Source organism: Triticum aestivum, chromosome 6B (genome assembly GCF_018294505.1).
Source record: "Triticum aestivum cultivar Chinese Spring chromosome 6B, IWGSC CS RefSeq v2.1, whole genome shotgun sequence".
Classification (NCBI taxonomy): domain Eukaryota; kingdom Viridiplantae; phylum Streptophyta; class Magnoliopsida; order Poales; family Poaceae; genus Triticum; species Triticum aestivum.
Genome location: NC_057810.1, coordinates 599074023 through 599094971, shown reverse-complemented (window position 1 = coordinate 599094971; position 20949 = coordinate 599074023). Strand labels below are relative to the sequence as shown.

General features: G+C 48.1%; 2 protein-coding genes across 3 annotated transcripts; both read left to right on the top strand.

Moving 5' to 3' along the window:
• The first annotated feature begins 6859 nt into the window (after nt 1–6859).
• Nucleotides 6860–11959, top strand: LOC123138232 (uncharacterized). Of its 2 annotated transcripts, XM_044558163.1 has the most exons (5): nt 6860–7015; nt 7312–8114; nt 9752–9868; nt 9982–10346; nt 11476–11959. In XM_044558163.1, exons 2-5 carry the CDS (start codon nt 7314–7316, stop codon nt 11723–11725), a joined length of 1533 nt encoding a protein of 510 aa, XP_044414098.1. In that variant the 5' UTR covers nt 6860–7015; nt 7312–7313; the 3' UTR covers nt 11726–11959. The 2 variants fall into 2 exon arrangements, with proteins under 2 accessions (XP_044414098.1, XP_044414100.1); XM_044558165.1 differs by lacking the exon at nt 6860–7015 and having other exon boundaries at nt 7032–8114.
• Nucleotides 11960–12585: 626 nt separating this feature from the next.
• LOC123138233 (sphinganine C4-monooxygenase 1) lies at nt 12586–14847 on the top strand. The gene is made up of 2 exons (XM_044558166.1): nt 12586–13209; nt 13973–14847. Exons 1-2 carry the CDS (start codon nt 12601–12603, stop codon nt 14531–14533), a joined length of 1170 nt encoding a protein of 389 aa, XP_044414101.1. The 5' UTR covers nt 12586–12600; the 3' UTR covers nt 14534–14847.
• Nucleotides 14848–20949: the final 6102 nt, after the last annotated feature.

Genomic DNA, 20949 nt, shown 5'->3' with positions numbered 1-20949 from the left:
AAGCAAAACTTGTAGTGAACAGAGTCTACAAGAATAAAGTTGCATAGTAGACAAGGGGCGACGATGGCGGCGCACCTTCGTCTCGCTTCAGTGCTTCTGGTCCTCACTAGGTGGTCTACGAATCTGGATGTAATTTTTTATTATTTCTGATGCTCGTTGTGAAGGAAATATGCCCTAGAGGCAATAATAAAGTTGTTATTTATATTTCCTTATATCATGATAAATGTTTATTATTCATGCTAGAATTGTATTAACCAGAAACTTAGTACATGTGTGAATACATAGACAAAACAAAGTGTCCTAAGTATGTCTCTACTTGACTAAGCTCATTAATCAAAGATGGCTATGTTTCCTGACTATAGACATGTGTTGTCATTTGATGAACGGGATCACATCATTAGAGAATGATGTGATGGACAAGACCCACCCGTTAGCTTAGCATTATGATCGTTATAGTTTCACTACTACTGCTTTCTGTTGGGGAACGTAGTAATTTCAAAAAAAATCCTACGCACACGCAAGATCATGGTGATGCATAGCAACGAGAGGGGAGAGTAATGTCCATGTACCCTCATAGACCGTAAGCGGAAGTGTTATGACAACGCGGTTGATGTAGTCGTACGTCTTCACGATCCGACCGATCCAAGTACCGAACGTACGGCACCTCCGAGTTCAGCACACGTTCAGCTCGATGACGATCCCCGGACTCCGATCCAGCAAAGTGTCGGGGATGAGTTCCGTCAGCACGGCGGTGTGGTGACGATGATGATGTTCTACCGGCGCAGGGCTTCACCTAAGCTTCGCGACGATATGACCGAGGTGGAATATGGTGGAGGGGGGCACCGCACACGACTAAGGAACGATCACGTAGATCAACTTGTGTGTTCTAGGGTGCCCTCCTGCCCCCGTATATAAAGGAGGGAGGGGGAGGTGCGGCCGGCCCCCAAGGGGTGCGCCTGGAGGAGTCCTACTCCCACCGGGAGTAGGACTCCCCCCTCTTGCCTTGGTGGAGAAGGAAAGGGGGAGGCGAAAGAGGAAAGGGGGGCGCCGCCCCCTCCTTGTCCTATTCGGACTAGGGGGAGAGGGGGCGCGCGGCCTGCCCTGGCCGGCCCTCCTCTTCTCCCTCATGGCCCATCTAGGCCCAATAACCCCCGGGGGGGTTCCGGTAACCCCCCGGTACTCCGGAAAAATCCCGATTTTTCCCAGAATGTTTCCGATATCCAAATATAGGCTTCCAATATATCAATCTTTATGTCTCGACCATTTCAAGACTCCTCGTCATGTCCTGGATCACCACCGGGACTCCGAACAACCTTCGGTACATCAAAATATATAAACTCATAATAAAATTGTCATCGTAACATTAAGCGTGCGGACCCTACGGGTTCGAGAACTATGTAGACATGACCTAGAACTATTCTCGGTCAATAACCAATAGCGGAACCTGGATGCTCATATTGGCTCCTACATATTCTACGAAGATCTTTATCGGTCAAACCGCATAACAACATACGTTGTTCCCTTTGTCATCGGTATGTTACTTGCCCGAGATTCGATCGTCGGTATCTAATACCTAGTTCAATCTCGTTACCGGCAAGTCTCTTTACTCGTTACGTAATGCATCATTCTATAACTAACTCATTAGCTACATTGCTTGCAAGGCTTATAGTGATGTGCATTACCGAGAGGGCCCAGAGATACCTCTCCGACAATCGGAGTGACAAAACCGAATCTCGAAATACGCCAACCCAACATGTACCTTTGGAGACACCTGTAGTACTCCTTTATAATCACCCAGCTACGTTGTGACGTTTGGTAGCACCCAAAGTGTTCCTCCGGTAAACGGGAGTTGCATAATCTCATAGTTACAGGAACATGTATAAGTCATGAAGAAAGCAATAGCAATATACTAAATGATCAAGTGCTAGGCTAACGGAATGGGTCATGTCAATCACATCATTCTCCTAATGATGTGATCCCATTAATCAAATGACAACACATGTCTATGGTTAGGAAACATAACCATCTTTGATTAATGAGCTAGTCAAGTAGAGGCATACTAGTGACTATATGTTTGTCTATGTATTCACACATGTATCATGTTTCCGGTTAATACAATTTTAGCATGAATAATAAACATTTATCATGATATGAGGAAATAAATAATAACTTTATTATTGCCTCTAGGGCATATTTCCTTCACTTTCTTCATGACTTATACATGTTCCTCAGACTATGAGATTATGCAACTCCTGAATACCGAAGGAACACCTTGTGTGCTATCAAACATCACAACGTAACTGGGTGATTATAAAAATGCTCTACAGGTGTCTCCAAAGGTATTTGTTGGGTTGGCATAGATCGAGATTAGGATTTATCACTTTGTGTTTCGGAGAGATATCTCTGGGCCCTCTCGGTAATGCTCATCACTATAAGCATTGCAAGCAATGTGACTAATGAGTTAGTTGCGGGATGAAGCATTACAGAACGAGTAAAGAGACTTGCTGGTAACGGGATTGAAGTAGGTATGATGATACCGACGATCGAATCTTGGGCAAGTAACATACCGATAACAAACGGAATAACGTATGTTGTTATGCGGTTTGACCGACAAAGCTTCGTGGAATATGTAGGAGCCAATATGAGAATCCAGGTTCCGGGCTATTGATCGGAGATGTGTCTCGATCATGCCTACATAGTTCTCAAACCCGTAGGGTCCGCACGCTTAACGTTCGATGACGATTTGTATTATGAGTTATGTGTTTTTGATGACCGAAGTTTGTTCGGAGTCCCGGATGAGATCACGAACGTGACAAGGAGTATCAAAATGGTCGATACATAAAGATTGATATATTAGAAGGCTATGTTCGGACACCGGAAAGGTTTCGGAAAGGTTCGGGCATTTTTCGGAGTATCGGGAGGTTACCGGAACCCTCCAGGGGATTAATGGGTCTTATGGGCTTTAGTGGAAAAGGAGAGGAGGGCCGCATGGTGGCCCCCCCATGGCTGGTCCGAATTGGACTAGGAGGGCGCCCCCCCACCCTCTTTCATTCTCCCTCTCTCCCTCTCTTGAAAAAGGAACGGGACTCCAACTAGGATTGGGAATCCTAGTTGGACTCCCCCTATAGGCACGCCCCTCCTAGGCTGGCCTCCTCCTCCTCCCTCCTTTATAAACGGGGGCAGGGGGCACCCCAAAGCACAACAGTTGTTCTCTTAGCCGTGTGTGGTGCCTTCCTCCATAGTTTAACACCTCGGTTATATCGTCGTAATGCTTAGACGAAGCCTTGGGCCGGTAACATCACTAACACCATCGCACGCCGTCGTGCCGACGGAACTCTCTCTCTCGTCCTCAACTAGATCAAGAGCTCGAGGGACGTCATCATGCTGAACACAGAGGTGCCGTACGTTCGGTACTTGGATCGGTTGGATCGTGAAGACGTTCGACTACATCATCCGCGTTACTAAACGCTTCCGCTTTTGGTCTACGAGGGTACGTGGACACACTCTCCTGTCTCGTTGCTATGCATCTCCTAGATAGATCTTGCGTGATCGTAGGAAAATTTTGAATTACTACGTTCCCCAACACGTTGTACTACCATGATTAAAGAGGAATATATAGGAAGTTTTAAAAAAAAACTAGTTGCCTTGTTTATAGTTTTTATTTTTATTACAACCATGAAAAGGATCAGGCCCAACTAGCTTATCTGCTACCTAGTTTCCCCTACTTACTGCATCTATATTATATACTTCCCTAAAATAAAAATAAAAACTTAAACTTGCATCTTGATTGTAATAAAATTGTCATGACTGCACAAATGAATTTGTCATAAAAGTAATGGTATCCTTTTGGACTTAGGTAATCATGAAGTTGAAGAAAACTTGATTAGAAAATTTCCGTGCATATTGTAACCAAATTTGCCATGATCATTAAATAAAAAGATTTGCCATGTTGACAATAATAAAATTTCCATGGTAACACTAATGAATTTGCCATAAAATGCTAATGTTAGTTTGCGGACTGAGATTATCGTGCTGCCACCCACCGCTCGTGCCGCCGTCCACCAACATGTTGCCGCCCATGCCGTTGCCGCTCGCCGAGCTGCCATGCCGCCCCTCCTCGGTGGCCACCTCGCGTCTGCGTCGCCACCCGCGGCCATGCTGCCTCGCGCAGGCGACCACCAAACTGTCTCACGCCAACAAAGATCATAAAGAAGAAGCCGTACATAAGACCACCAACAAACGGCCAAAACTCAAGAGCAATGAAGGCGTGACAGGTAAAGGCAACTTGTTCCACCGGTAACCGTCCAATCTAAACCGTTATTCTCCAAAAAGCTTAGAAAAAGGGAAGCCGTACGTGCGCACTACCGGCACACATTTAAGACTCATGAGCAGGAACAGCACTACGCATAAAGACATCATGTTTTTTTTTGCAGGTCAAGACATCATGTTTCACAGATAACTGTTTTCATTAAACCATTTATCGTGATCAAAACTCATAGAAGTGAAGTCGTACGTGCACACCACTAACAAACGTCAAGAACAGTGCGTCGCCATGTTTAAGCTGCGGGAGCCAGGATCCGTAGTCTTTTCCTTACGAATCCATTTGATTTGATTGTTAAATATACTGCATAAAGGTTGTTAAGTAGCAATAGTATAAGGATCCACAGATCCTGGCTCCTTGCCACAAGAAAGAGAACGAGACGTGCTACTAGGACGAGTGTGTGTGTCCTTTTTCGGAAAGTGGGCATGTTTACCCAATCGGGCATAAAATAGACCGTGAAAAATACTGCCTATATTTCCTCCACGGCGTTTGATCCAGACAGTCGAGCCGGCTGTAGGGTCAAAAAGCGTTGAACCGGCAAAGGATTTGTTGGGGTCCGCAGTCCGCACCGGATGTCCATCAACTCGCTGGTGGGTGTCACGCGTGCCACTCTTTGCGAAAGAAATGAAGAGAAGATGAGGGAAGCGACGTCAAGTAGCACCGGTAGATTCCATAGCGCGACAGAGATGGCGATGGTGACCACACGTAATGGACCCCTATAGCAACTGTTGAATGGAAGGATCGAGCAATCGTAGCCTAGGTCAAGCTCGGTGGTGAGCAGGTGCGAAAACCCACATCAAGCACGAGTAACGAGGTCAACCATGACAACAAGTAGTCATGGCGGAGTCAGATGCTAATGGCACACAACCCACGACGAAGACTAGAGGAGACAAGGGAGCGACAATGACCAACACAAGCAGACTCCAGAACGCGACGGAGATGAAGGTGGCAATTTGACGCATCACACTCCTACCATAACCGGGGGATGGAGGGGTCGATTGCCCCTAGACATGGTCGAGCTTGATAGTGAGCATCCACCAAAACCGAGATCACCCGCGGGGCAGCAAGATCAGTCGCGTCGGCCAGCAGTCGCAACTGAGACCATCACACGACGGGGGAGGCGAGGAAGTAGCTATCCAGGAGACATGTGGGGATTTGAACGAACATGGCAACTCCTCTTGGAAATGGCCTCTCCCAACGAGAGGATAACCATGGTGAATTTGCAATTTCCCCTTCTTCCTAACTGATCTATGCCAACTGGCAGACTACGGACCGCGTGATCTCACACCCCGATCTAACGGTAGCGACTGTGTTGCGCCAGTTCGCCCCAGTGCGATCGTCAAATGGTTAGCTTTCATGGAGGTTGGCGGCATAGTTGCTCGTCGGTTAGTGGATTACATGGGAGCTGAAGAGTCAATACATCTATGCCAGTTGGCGTATTACAGACCGCATGATCTTCGCGCCCTGATCCGACGATAGCGATTGCGTCGCGCTAGTTCGCCTCAGTGCGACCATCAGATGGTTAGCTTTCACGAAGATTGGCGGCATACGTGCTCGTTGGTTAACGGATTGCATGGGAGCTGAAGAGTTAATACATTAATTGAATGGTTTTGGAGAAAATTATAAGGGTTGCCTTGCATACGTGTGCTGCCTTGATTTTGCAAAATTGTCCATCTCACCTTAAATTTCCATATAGGAGTAGATGAAGTTTACATTGAAAAAACATACGGTCACACTAATAATAAGCGATCAAATGAGTATCTCTGTCATTAAACTTTGGCCCTAGGAAATGTTGTTGACATTGCTATATTTATAAGCTTTACGCTACTAGATATAGGCATCATGACCATTATAATCAAACTGTTTACTCTAAACAAAGATCATAAAGAAGAAGCCGTACATAAGACCACCAACAAACGGTCAAAACTCAAGAGCAATGAAGGCGTGACAGATAAAGGCAACTTGTTCCACCGGTAACCGTCCAATCTAAACCGTTATTTTCCACAAAGCTCAGAAAAAGGGAAGCTGTACGTGCGCACTACCGGCACACATTTAAGACTCATGAGCAGGAACAACACTACGCATAAAGACATCATGTTTTTTTTTTGCGGGTCAAGACATCATGTTTCATAGATAACTGTTTTCATTAAACCATTTATCGTCATCAAAACTCATAGAAGTGAAGTCGTACGTGCGCACCACTAACAAACGTCAAGAACAGTGCGTCGCCATGTTTAAGCTGCGGGAGCCAGGATCCGTAGTCTTTTCCTTACGAATCCATTTGATTTGATTGTTGAATATACTGCATAAAGGTTGTTAAGTTGCAATAGTATAAGGATCCACAGGTCCTGGCTCCTTGCCACAAGAAAGAGAACGAGACGTGCTACTAGGACGAGTGTGTGTGTCCTTTTTTCGGAAAGTGGGCATGTTTACCCAATCGGGCATAAAATAGACCGTGAAAAATACTGCCTATATTTCCTCCACGGCGTTTGATCCAGACAGTCGAGCCGGCTGTAGGGTCGAAAAGCGTTGAACCGGCAAAGGATTTGTTGGGGTCCGCAGTCCGCACCGGATGTCCATCGACTCCCCTCCCTGTCTCCCCACACCTATAAACCCCCACCCCTGACGCAGCGGAGGCCACATCAGGCCCGCCGTGACATCCCCTGACAGTCTTCCCCTTTCTCGCTACCGAAGGTACGCGCACCCGCTCCTCGCCTCCGTCATCCAGACCTGGATTTCAGTTACCACTTCCTCAATTCTCCCTGCATCGTAGCCGGTCGCAAGCCCTACCGATCGACGAGATCGAGCCGAGCGATTGCCTAGCCCGTGCCCGTACTCAGTTCGATCTTTGCGAGTAGATTCAGCGCCGCTCAGTTCGGTTTTCGCGAGTAGATTCAGCGCAGCTCAGTTCGATTTTTTTACGAGTAGATTCAGCAAAGTTTTTCTGAATTTTCGTGGCAATTTTTCCCTGATCTGGCCGCTCCAATCAGCCATGGTGAAGGAGGCGCCCACCACACCGAGCGCCAAGGGCAAGGGCAAGGGCGCCGCGTCCGCCTCCGCGCCGACGCCGCCGTCCAAGTCCGCCCCCGGATCGGCCAGGCGCAAGAGGGTGTATAAGAAGAAGAAGGCCGATCCGGAGAAGAAGAAGGCGGCCGCCGCCGCTGCAGTCGCGGCCTCCGCCGACGCACCTGCTTCGGGGCCCACGCCGGTGGTTCCCGCTCCGGCCGACGTCGGGGCTTCGGCCGCCCTTGTGGTCGCCGAGAACGGCGGCGCTGATGGGAAGATGGTCGCCAAGGCCAACGGTGATGGCGATAAGTCCGTCGCCAAGGCCAACGGTGATGGCGATAAGTCCGTCGCCGAGAACAAGGGTGATGGCAGTAAGTCCGTCGCCGAGAACAAGGGTGATGGCAGTAAGATGGGCAGTGGGAACAGCAGTGCTGACAGGAAGAGGGGCAGGAAGGATAAGATGAGGGGGAGGGCGAAGGGGGAAGGACAGGGGAGGGTGAACCCGAAGGTGGAGGAGAAGGAGAAGAAGGACGATGCAGTGGGGGAGGAGAGGGGCAGTGCTGGGTTTATCTTCATGTGCAGCGCAAAGACGAAGCCGGAGTGCTTCCAGAACAGTGTGTTTGGCTTGCCCAAGGGGAAGATAGATGTGGTGGAGAAGATCCGACCAGGGGCGAAGCTGTTCCTGTATGACTTTGACCTGAAGCTTCTCTATGGGGTGTACAAGGCAACGGCAAGAGGAGGGATGGATCTTGTGCGACGTGCGTTCAATGGGAAATTCCCTGCTCAGGTAATTCTTGGTCATTGTTTGTGTGTGTATGGTCCATTCTTATGGTAGTAGAGGTATATCACCTGTCCTGAAGGTATTGTGTGCTAAATCGTATGGTTAGGGTATGTAAAAAGCCTCACAAGTTAATACCGCAGACAATGGCCTGATAGGGTTTTCTGATTGATCCTTTGAGAAGGCTCATTAGTTATGTGTTGAAATTCATGTGAGTTCGATGGCATGCAAACTCGAAGTTTGGATATGCGTGTATGCTTATTGAAGTGAAAACGACATATTTTTCTTGTCTCGCTTGGCAACTTTCTACGTCATTAAACTTAAAATAGTTATTTTTGCTAAATCTATATTTCCTTACAAGGCTTGTGCTTTAAATTTTTTTCATAATGAATCGGAATGGTTACTAGTGAGCACTAATTCTTATTTTAGTTTCCTTGATCATTAAATGTCCATGGCGGTCTAGCATTGATCATGTGGGAGTTGTCATTTGTTGCGTCAGTAAGTATTTGCTAAAGTAGCACAGGGTGCAAAGGTCGTGGTATATTGGAGCACATCCTAGCATACATGATGTTACGTGGCAAAGGGTGAGGTGGAAGTCTTCTTGAAATGATGGTAGATAGAACACCTCTGATCAAGTTAGGAAACACACATGATCTTTTCATGAGAGAATGCCACATGTCCGAACTATTTTTAATTAATAGAGGCAAAGTAAACCATTTGTTCCCTTCAAAGTGTGTTGATTTCTGTTAAGAAGTTATATGTGTTGCACTTTGCACAGTAACCAAATTAATGGTGATCTCAGGCTAAGTAGAAAGAAATAGCTGTTCATCTTTGAGTTTCTGGCCTAATCTTTTTTGGTAATTAGCTCAATAGTTTGTCTGACCTTCAGAAGAAAAATCGGCGGATGACCTTACACGCTTACACCCATGTTTGTAATGATATACCTAGCGAAACATATTAATTCTGAGTACTGGTAGATGGCAAGGATTAATTGTGTGGAGGGAGCGAGTAAAATGGTATTGGAACATGCGTATGCAAACACTACTGATCATCTATAATCCCTTGTGAAAGCAATATTATGCAAACAGTACTGATCATCTATAATCCCTTGTGAAAGCAATATTATGCACAGATCTCTATAATAGAGCTATGGGTGTGTTTGGTTTGAGCCCAACATCACCAAAAGTTTGCTAGCCAAAATATTGGCTAAGGTTTTGGTTGCCCGTGTTTTGGCCAATTTTGGCAAAAAAAAATTGGACTAGAGTTGACTAGAGCACTTGGACATTCCAAAATATTTGGCAACCATCCAAGCAAGAGCCAAAATTTTGGCTATGACCAAAAAGGTTGGTATGGTTGGTTTTGTCACCAAAACACACCCTATGTTTGCCGTGGAATTCTAATTTCTCTTTATATCCCATGTTGATTAATTTGCATTGTTATATTTTGTGTTTGCCAAAATCTATGGTGATCTTGGTTCTTTTAATATCTTCTATATATCCATTTAGTGTGGGATGTTTTAGACTTGGAAAGCTAACATGGAGCTTCTTTTAGCATTGTTTTCATCTTTCATGAAGATGAATGATAGGTCAATGGAGATGATACTAAGGACAGTTTATTGTTTTAACTAATTTGTGCGCTTGATGCAGGTCAAATTCAGGATTGATAAAGATTGTCTTCCGCTTCCTGAGAGTAGTTTCAAGCATGCCATTAAGGAGAACTACAATTCAAAGGGAAAATTCACCCAAGAGCTCAATTCTAGACAAGTAAGCCATGACAATTATTCTAAATTGTGTAATTTGAAATGTATCCAAAACTGAAATAAAACTAAAATAACATTTTGCATGTTCATGATGTAATTTATGGTTCTATTTTGTAGGTCCGTAAGCTACTAGCACTATACAAGCCAGTTAACATACATCGGCCATCTTCCCAACATGTTCAAGAAGTTCGTCGGACAAACCGTGTTGAGGGGCGCATGCCTCACTATGTTGAAGAAAGGCGACAGCCATATGATTATGAAGAAAGGCGGCTGCCACGACATCATGAAGAAATGCAACACCCACAATTTGTTGAAGGAAGGAGATTAGCCTATGATTATGAAGAAAGAAGGCCATCACTCCATGTTGAGGAAATTCGACGCCCACAGTTTGTTGAAGAAGTTCAGCCACCTACATACTATCATGTTGCTCCTGCTCCTCATGGTTCTTACCATCCACATCAAGCTAATGTCATTTATGAAAGGTGAGTGGTCATTATCTTATGTTCGTATATTGTAATTGTGTGCTAATTTCATTTATTATAACAGAAAATATTTTTAATTAATATATTTTCAAGCATGGCAGTCAATTTAATAGTACAATTTTTTGGTTGCTTCCTAATTGAATTATGAGCAGGGAACATAGCTTTTCACCATATTTTCGTCCATTTTATGAAAGTATGTTTGAAATTGATGTTTAATTATGAAATTATTAGAAGGTCGTAATTCTTTTGTAATCCTTTAGCGGGGCACTTTGTTACTCTCTGAATGCAGAATTTCTCCCACCAACTATTCGTTCAATGGGTTGTTTCTGTGGATTCTTTAGTTTGGCGCTGAGTGTAAGATAGCTAACCAATTCACCTCTTTCTAAAAGATATATGATTGATAACTGTAGACTATTTTGATTCATATAAGAGTGATAATTACCCTAGTAAAGGCTGTTTTATGAGAATCTGGGATTTCATTTCAGAAGAAAAGAACTATTGAATCTAGGAGACTTGTTCATTCTTTCCAAAAGTTTGTCTGACCCATCAAGGAAAGGGTTACTGCACTGGAGGCCCCTACAATTTAGGGACCTTACTGGCACTTCATTTTACATGCTCATGGTCCTCAATTTTCTCTTTTTAGAAAGAAGTTTAGCCTCATGTCAGAACCTTTCCATCATGATTCTAGAATTTGCGTACAGTATTTGTTAGGCAATTAATTATGAACAGACTAAAACATTTAGGAACAAAAAGCAAAATTGACATGTATTACATCTGTTCCGAAATATAAGTCACTGGGGGAGTTCAGTTTACACTCCCCCAACAAATTATATTTAGGAACAGAGGGAGTATTAATATTTCAAGATGTAGTTGAATGTGTTTTTGACATCTGTGGAAATAACACCGAGCCTGCTTTAAGGTTTATATCATGTTGTCTTGATGATTGCGGTCTTGTACAAGTGTAAACCGTGCATTACAACAAAAAATGTTTTGATTTAATTGTTAGCTAATCATGTACTCCCTCCGTAAAGAAATATAAGAAACGCTCTTATATTTCTTTACGAAAGGAGTAGATATGCTCGGATGCTTGATGAATTCTGACCTTGTTGAACTACAATTCTGCTCCCAGGGCTCCAGGTGATCCCGCTAGCAGGGTGGATCCATTCCTTCCAAGAGACTACAGGCTGCCGCCACAGGAGGTAGCCGCGCACCCCAGCTACGCTGACGAGATCTACCGTGGTGCTGCTTACCCAGCCGCTCAGGACCCGTCCTACGCGGCCAGGCCCGCTGCTTACCCGGCAAACCTCCAGGGGCCTGCTGCTTCAAGGGTGCCGGTGTCCTCCCTCTACTCGTTCGCCGGAGCACCGGCGTACAGATGATCGCTACAGCGGCTGCTCTGAAATCGGTCCTGACCAGCATGATTCGCTGGTTGGTGGTGTAGCTAGCGTCGTCTTCTGATACATACTGTAGTCGTTTGTTGGATACCTGACTTGGATGTCGTTTGCCACAAGTGTGGTACTGGAACGTGTCGTTTGCCACAAGTGTGGTGCTGGAACGTGTCGTTCGCTGTTAAACAAGTGACTTTCCTGACAAGTGCTGCCGTGGTCTTGCAAGTGTGGTCTGTTTTGTGATGAATCTCGGTAGTTGGTAGTGCGTAGCAAATCGGTATGGTCTACTTTGTGATGTGATGAATCTCGGTAGTTGGTAGTGCGTAGAAACTCGGTAGATTTCATCTTCTTCGAAGTTTAATACTCCCTTCGTTCCTAAATATAGCATGTCTTTCTAGATATTCTAATATACGCTACATATATATGGATGTATTTTAGAGTGTAGATTCACTCATTTTGCTTCTTATGTGGTCTATATTGAAATCTCTAAAAAAACTTATATTTAGAAACGGAGGGCGTAATTCCTGGTCAAGTCCTCCAGGCAGGAGGGAGGGAATCTTCTATAGCTCATCAGGGTCTCGAGCACATAGCCTGGCCGGCCGGGTAAAGCCAGCGGAGGAGTCAAAAGATCAACGCCGGCGAAAAGGAAGGGACTAGCTCGGGCTACCGCTCCACGCTGGGAGGAAGAAAAATCTACCTGTACACGATTTTTGACGCGAAAATCCAGAGAAACTTCCCGTGAGGGCTGAGGGGTACACCCGTACGCCACACCATCACCGTTGGGGCCGTGGATCCACACGGTGGCGTACACGTACGCGCTCGCTCGCTCGCGCGGGCCGTTTGATAACCTCCGGCCCCGCTGCGGGATGCGGCCAGCGCCCGTCCCCTCGTCTCCTCCCCCCTCCCTCCCTGTCGTCGCACGGACCGACGGCGACGGCCGGGCCCCGCCCGCCCGCCTGGCCACCGCGCCTATATTCCAGCCTCCCCTCTCCCTCCCACCCGCCTCCCTCCAGCGCAGCCGCCAGCCTCCGCTGAAAAGTCCTCCAACCCCAAAGCTCCCCCCTCTCCGTCGGAGAGATCCGGGCCGCCTGCCCCCAATCCCGCCGCCCCCCGCCTCCGAATCCGCGCGGCGTCCACGGGCGTCGGGCGGAAGAAGCCTCGCGCGCGCGCGCGCGCATTTCCTCCGTCGCCTCGTCTCGCCGGGGATTCGGGAGGGGCTGGGGCCCGCGAGGGAGGGAGGCGGGATGCCGATTGGGGTGTCGGACGAGCTGCTCGGCACGTTCGTGCCGATCGCCGTCTACTGGCTCTACTCGGGGCTCTACGTCGCGCTGGACGGCGTGGAGCGCCTCGACTCGTACCGCCTGCACCCCAGGGGCGAGGAGGCCGCCAGGAACGTCGTCTCCAGGGGCGCCGTCGTCAGGGGCGTCCTCGTCCAGCAGGCCTTCCAGGTCGTCGTCGCGCTCACGCTCTTCGCGGTAATCCTCCTCGCCCTTTCCTGTCTATATTCCTTCTGGTTTGCAGATAGACCACCTGAATACGTAGCTTTGGCCTTTGCTGTAGTGGCAACAATGATTTTTAAGGCCTTTGCTGTATTGGTAACCATGATTTTGAGCTGCAAAGTGCCTTTTCTCTTTGCCTCTTCCATAAATGGCACTAGTAGATAGAGAGACGCTTGATAAGCTATCCTGATTCGGAGCTAAAGTGAGTGGCTTACGACGTCGTTGTCTTGGATTGTTTTGGCATGTAACTACCGCATTCCACATAGAGCAAATTTTGGGACCTGGCTATCTGTGATGAAATGAAATATTAAGGAAAGGAAATCAGCATTCCATGCTTATAACTGCAGTTTGGTTTCTGGAGAGTTGCTCAGCCTTACGATTTTGCGTTTATACTTGCCATGGAAGATAAGAAACTGACCGTTGCTAACAAAGAAACCTGACCCTCTGAAATAGTAGCGAGGAGCTGATTCTAGTATTGCTGCTGAGAAGCAGTTGTATATTTGTACAATAGCATACAACATGTTACAAACCCCAAAATTGATGTACCACAAGCTACACTTTATGTTGACTGAAAGTATAACAACATAGCTTCTCATGGGGAAAATTTGATTTGCAGGAATGCCCAATTTAACGAGCAGTTTTTTGAAGTAATACCAGGCCTTTAAAATTCTTGTGTAGTTTACCTGATAGCTTCATTATACACAAGTTACTAAAATGGTTAAATTTTCATGAACTGCAGGTTATTGGCGATGAGAGTGGTATTGCACCGAAGCAGCCTTCTGCTGTGGTGATAGTGCTGCAATTTATCATCGCGATGTTTGTCATGGACACATGGCAGTACTTCATGCACAGATACATGCACATCAACAAGTTTCTGTATAAGCACATCCATTCCAAGCACCACACTCTTGTAGTCCCTTATTCCTTCGGGGCTCTTTACAATCATCCTCTCGAGGGCCTTATTCTGGACACCATCGGCGGTGCTCTCTCATTTCTCCTCTCTGGTATGACTCCACGAACATCCATATTCTTTTTCTCGTTTGCGACCATCAAGACAGTGGATGACCACTGCGGGCTGTGGCTTCCCGGTAACATCCTCCATGCGTTGTTCAACAACAACACTGCTTACCATGACATCCACCACCAGCTCTATGGCAACAAATACAACTTTTCGCAACCTTTCTTTGTCCTCTGGGACAAGATACTCGGGACATACATGCCATACTCTCTCGAGCACCGGAAAGGAGGAGGGTTTGAGTCCCGGCCAGTCAAACCAGTAGAGCAGACCAAGGCTGATTAATACGTGCATATTCTCTGATTCTCGTTCTGCTTAGATCCGATACACGCTGTCCTATCACGCCACCTGATTCTCTAACTATGAAAATGCTGTAGAAGTCTTATATCCTGGTTCATACAGTGAGGGTTTTTCGTGTTTTCTAACACTTTCTTTCTTTTGATTTGGTTTGGGAGTCCCATCTTGTATCAAGGTATAGCGGGTAAAATATTGTATTGTACGAAAGAATACTCAGCATCCACTTGGATTTGTCTCCTCTGGATCGGTATGTACTTCAATCCACATGGTGATGTTAACAAAGAAGGATGATATTAACACTACACGCAGTATGCAGCATCGTGTTGTCCTGCCCATTTGGTTGTCTTCTTTTTCATTTATGTGTTGTGTTGGATGAATGTGGACATATAAGCCTTCTTTCTGCTGTGTATAATAACCTGCGGAGATGATCCACCAGTGAGCTTTATTGAAGTATAGTTTTGTTTCTGGAGATGATCCACCGGTGAGCTGTGCTGAAATATAGTTGTTTCTGGAGATGATCCACCGGTGAGCTGTGCTGAAATATAGTTTTGTTTCTGCTGATCATAATCACTATTTGACCACAGAAACATCTGTAAAGCTTGCGGAGGTGCCCTTGCAGCTCTGTGTTTTAGTTCTGTAGTTCTGCTGTCAGGCACTCGGGCTATGTTGTGGCGCCGCCAGTCCAGGACTAAACTGAATTTTGTTTGTTCGTTGCAACAGAAGCTTATCTGTAAATAGCTGCTTTCAGGACATCACAGTTTCACAATCTAATTACTACGCATACTTCTTGTCATGAAGTGGCAGGTTTGCTACTTCCTCTGTCCTGTAATATAAGAGCGTTTTTTACACAGAAGATTACTCTATAGCAGCTGAAACGTGTTTGCGCTATGACTACGATCATCTGAGCCAAAAACCTCAACCCAAATATGCCTAGAACATGAACCAGAGTGTCGGACAACTGCTCTGAATTCCTGGATCCTTGGTTAACGCCAGTGTGAAAAGTTCATAAAAGCTTTTTTTCAATGAGGCAAGATTTGTCTGATTAATGGGAGTAGTAGATTAGAATTTACAAAGCTAGCGCACAGCGGAGTGACCTGACCGCTAACAAGATCTCGGCACAAATAACAACACAACCGGATCATCGACACCAATAACAACACAGCCCCATCCTCCCCTCCTTTTTGTCATAACTATTGACCCGTTTTAGCAAATCTCCGACGTGGTGACAAGGAAGGGCCTACCGCACAAGATTCGAGGGAGAGGGGTCATGGTGCGAACCTCTCTCTGTGCGGATGACGCGGCTGTGTTTGTAGCGCCGATCAAAAGAGATGTGGACACCCTGACGGCCATTCTAAGAGGTTTTGGTGAAGTCACCGGCTTGTGCACTAACTTTCATAAGAGCTCGATGGTTCCCATTCGGTGCAGCAACCTCGGGTTCCCATTCGGTGCAGCAACCTCGACTTGGGCCGCATCACTCAAGGGCTACCAGCTATTAGGGCTTCCTTTCCGCTCCGTTATTTGGGACTCCCGCTCTCTGTGTGGAAGCTGAAGCTCGCTGACCTGCAATTTCTTGTGGATAAGGTGGCAATCAGATTGACAACATATGAGGGTCAAAACATCACCACCATTGGGCGTGCGGCACTTGTCAAGTCGGTTCTCGCTTCCCAAGTGATCTACTTCATCACGCCGCTTGTCATACAACCCATCATCCTGCGAAACACCGACAAGCTTGAGCGGGCCTTCCTATGGTCATGGCCGGATAAGACAACCGGAGCAAATGCAAGGTCAATTGGGACATTGTCAGTTGGCCGCTTGCCTATGGTGGACTTGGAGTCCTCAACACCAACAAGTTCACACGGACCATGCGTTTGCGGTGGCCTTGGTAAGAGTGGAAGGAGCCCACAAAGTTGTGGGTCAGGAGAGGGAACCCGTGTGATGAGGAAGACCTCAACTTTTTCTATGCCTCTACCACCATCACGGTCGGGAATGGTGCAAGGACTCCTTTTTGGGACTCCCCTTGGCTTCTTGGACGCAAGCCCAAAGACATTGCTCCGCTCATTTACGAGGCTTCCTCCCGGAAGCACTGGAAGGTACGTGAGGCCCTCAAGGAAAACGCATGGATACTCAAAATCAGACCGTCCGCATCGGTTTCCATCGAGCATGTCACACAATTCTTCAACCTTTGGATGCTACTGCATGAGGTGCACCTTGATGAGTTTGCTGAGGATGACATTCTATGGAAGCACACAAAATCTGGGCACTACTCCGCAGCCTCTGCTTACAGGGCGCAATTCTTGGGCTTGGTCCTCTCCCCCATGGACCTATTGGCGTGGAAGGCTTGGGCCCCACCTAAAGTCAAGTTCTTTGCTTGGCTCGCGCTTCAAGATAGGATCTGGACTGCCGATAGATTAGATAAGCGAGGTTGGCCAAACTATGGCCCTTGCCCCTTGTGCAGGGGGGTGCAGGAATGTGGTCCCCATCTTTTCTTCAGATGCCACTTCATTATCAGGCTTTGGAATCTGGTTATTCAGAAATTCCGCATCCACGACATGGACACCTCTGCATGGCACTTGTTCTGTTCACGCGTGGTGGGCGAGCACGAGCGTCGTGGGCGATGCCGACTGAAAAGCGAAGACATCGATTACCATGCCGGTGACGTGGGTCATTTAGAATGAGCGTAAGTGCATAATATTGGGGAACACAGTAATTTCAAGAAATTTCCTACGAACATGCAAGATCTATCTATGTGATTCATAGCAACGAGAGGGGAGAGTGTTGTTTACGTACCCTCGTAGACCGAAAGCGTAAGCGTTATGACAACGCGGTTGATGTAGTCATACGTCTTCGTGATCCAACCGATCCTAGCACCGAACGTATGGCACCTCCACAATCTGCACATGTTCAGCTCGGTGACGTCCCACGAACTCTAGATCCAGCTGAGGTCGAGGGAGAGTTCCGTCAGCACGACGGCGTGGTGAAGGTGTTGATGAAGTTACCGACATAGGGCTTTGCCTAAGCACTACGACGATATGACCGAGGTGGAACATGGTGGAGGGGGCACCGCACACGGCTAAACAATCAACTTGTGTGTCTTGGGGTGCCCCCTGCCCCCGTATATAAAGGAGCAAGGGAGGAGGCCGGCCGGCCCTCCTTGGTGCCCCCCCAAGAGGGGAATCCTACTAGGACTCCAAGTCATAGTAGGTTTCCACCAAAAGGGAGAGAGGGGGAAGGAAGGAGAGGGTGAGGAAGAAGGAAAGGGGGGCGCCGCCTGTCGTGGTTCTAAGTCTGACAGTAGAAAGGGGGGTAGGTATGGAGAGGCAAGATCCTAGCTATGGTGAAGGTGTACACCCGATGTTTACGAGTTCAGGCCCTTCTCGGAGGAAGTAATAGCCCTACGTCTCGGTGCCTGGAGGCGGTCGATGGGATTGTATGGGTTGGATTACAGAGGGTGCGAACCCTTGTGCCAGAGGAGGGAGGTGGCTTATATAGAGTGCGCTAGGACCCCTGCCTACCTCCATTACAAGGGAACTAATGTACATAAAGTAGGGGCGTTACTGGTAACGCCAGCATTAAGTACTCTTAATGCTCATGAAGACTAAGGGGTAAATATCTGGCCGTTGTGTGCTCTCCTGACTACTGGTCTTCGATATGGTCGAGTGATCCTCCTTGTGGTCGAGTGACGATAGGTAACGACCATCGAGTGATGTGACCATCGAGTGGATTGCACTCGACGTATGAGATTGGTGCTCTTCTGTTGACTCTTGGTCTTTTCATCTTCCAGGGTAGGGACCTTGGGTAGGACATATGGGTCGAGCCTATGACCCTACCCCAGGTCTGTATCCTCGTCAGTAGCCCCCGAATGGATTAAGGTGTGAGCAGAAAGTAAGACAACGTTGGACCTGTCCTGTGTTTCGTGTCTCCGCGAGTGTTTCTTGTTGGACTAAACACATGCGTTGATACTTCGGAGTCAACTCGGTTGCCTTGATCCATTCAGAAAGTCGTCGACTGAACTGGTGGCCTCATGCCTCGAGTGTCGTGTGGGAGCGTGAGATCTCGGGCGCGATTGCCTGCAGGGAATCCTGGATTCCGCGGGATACAAAATTTCGGAGGCGCGCGCGGGTAGGAGGGCACCGTAAAAGGGGGACCCGGACGAGCCGAGACGCCTCGATTATTGTGCCGCCTTTTTTGCCACATTCGCTGCGCGCAACTGTAGCAGGATTTGACGGGATTGCCCGGCCCCACGCGTCAGTCACTCGGAAGTGAGCCTTTATAAGGCGACGGGACCGGGGTGTTTGCACTGTGCACGCATGCCTCTTCTTTTTCTTCCTCTGCTCCTCCGTTGTACCCAGTGCCTCCGCCTCCAACGCCACCGCTTCCCCACCATGGTGAAGGACAAGACTGCGGCGCTAGAGCACGCCAAGAAGGCGACGGGGGCGGCGAAGGGCAAGAAACCAAGCCGTGGATCGTCATCGCGCTCGGGGTTACCGCCGGGCTGGATCCAAGGCGATTGGATCTGGTCTTCGATTCGGCAGGAGGATCTGACCGAGCTGGAGGAGTCCGGGCTGATCGCGGTGGGGGAGGCTAGGCTGCCGAAGGGAGAGACGGAGCCACATCCTCGATCGGGTGAGTGTGTTTTGCTCGCCACACATGTCGACCGGGGCTTCTCGCTTCCTCCGCACCCTTTCTTCCGTGGGTTCTTGAACTTTTTCGGGGCACAGCTCCACCACTTTTCCCCCAATACCATCACGTACCTAGCCACATTCGTGTCGATGTGCGAGAATTTTTTAGGATGCCGACCGCACTGGGGTCTCTTCAAACACATCTTCACTATTCGTTCCTAGTCGGTTAAGAAGGCGAAGTCGAGTGACTCGAAAACCCATGTGATCCAGATGTGCGGGGGTTTGGGTATCCTAAAGAGGAATAGGAGTGCTTTCCCTGCTGTGACCCTTCCCGAATCTGTCAGGGGCTGGCAGTCGTCCTGGTTTTACCGCCAGGACATTGCGACTCCAGGTCAGTCGACCGGTGTTCCTCCTTTTTCATTCGACCGTGTCCAGACTCCTGCTCCATTGAAGGTCACCGCCGCCGAGACCGTGGAGACGAGGATGTTAGTGGACCGAGTGGTCCAACTCATCAACGATGGAGTCACTGGCTTGGACTTGCTGGAGGTGTTCCTCTCTCGACGGATCCAACCTCTCCAGGCCCACAACCACCCGATGTGGTTGTATTCTGGTCCAGGCGACACCACTCGGGTCCATCCAGAGGAAGTGCCGCTCGACACCGTGGCCTTGTGGTTGAAGGGTATGACGGGCAATTAAGATAACCCCAGAGGATCCAGGCGGGTTGTCCCTTTCGGAAGTGACAACCCACCCGACAAGGTATATTCTCCGTTTCGACTGATTTCCGTTTGCGTTCCGACTGTACTCGGCGTTGGCCAATTCTTGTTTTGACCGATTTGCTTTGCAGGTATTCACTGAGATGTACTCAATGCCCAACGGCGAACAGGCCTTGGTGCAGGACCAGGAGGGGGAGGGCAGCATGGAGGAGAGTGGCGAATGGGAGTCTCCAGGAGAGGAGGATGAGGAGAGCAAGGAGTCAGACGAAGAGGAAGAGGTTTACTCGCCGCCGCGCTCTGAGCGTCGATCCAAGCAGCAACACGATCCATCTGGAGGTCGTGTGAAGAGTGCGGCTCCAAGCGCCACCACCCAGAAGCGCACTCGGACGTCGACTCCGGAGCCGACGGAGAAGGTGGCTAAGCAGCCAAAGGTTGCTCCCTCCAAGACTCGAAAGAGCTGCCGCGAATCAAGATGGATGTCCCCATTGCCTCAGGGTAGGTATCTTGTTTGCGTTTCTGTAAGTCGACTGAATGTTTTCTCGATCCGACTGACTAATTCTTGTGTGCTTTCAGCCCCGCCTCTGCTGCCACTGACATGGATGTTGATAAGGCACCAGAAGATGAAGAAGCCACCTCATGAGCTGGTAAGTCCATTCAACTCAGTTCTGTTTAACTGAATGGGTGGTCGACTGACTGAAAATTTGGTGCTTCTCTTCTTGTGTGGCTCTACAAGATATCGTTGTGCTTCCCGATGATGAAGAAGAGGAAGAGACTCTACAGGAGAGGAAGAAGAGGAGTGGAGGGTCGAGCAGGAGGAGACTCAAAGTCCAAATTCCTCAGTCGACACCGGCACCTGAGACGATGGCTCGGAGCAAAGTCATGTTTGCTGACCCGTTGACGACTGATCGTCCGTCGGGGTCGACTGCACAAACGCCTGCTGCACCGGCACAACTCCACTCGTCTGACCCAGCCACTACTTTGGTCCCTCCGGAGCCATCTCTCTTTGCTACATATCAAACTCCGATGACTCTTCGAGTGCCACTAGGGAAGCTCTTCGCCAGGCGAATCTTGT

Coding starts and splice junctions, on each gene's coding strand:
- LOC123138232 (XM_044558163.1), top strand. CDS start 7,314: ATGGTGAAGGAGGCGCCCACCACACCGAGCGCCAAGGGCAAGGGCAAG. Junction 8,115..9,751: donor ATGGGAAATTCCCTGCTCAG/GTAATTCTTGGT, acceptor CGCTTGATGCAG/GTCAAATTCAGGATTGATAA. Junction 10,347..11,475: donor GCTAATGTCATTTATGAAAG/GTGAGTGGTCAT, acceptor TTCTGCTCCCAG/GGCTCCAGGTGATCCCGCTA.
- LOC123138233 (XM_044558166.1), top strand. CDS start 12,601: ATGCGGCCAGCGCCCGTCCCCTCGTCTCCTCCCCCCTCCCTCCCTGTC. Junction 13,210..13,972: donor TCGCGCTCACGCTCTTCGCG/GTAATCCTCCTC, acceptor CATGAACTGCAG/GTTATTGGCGATGAGAGTGG.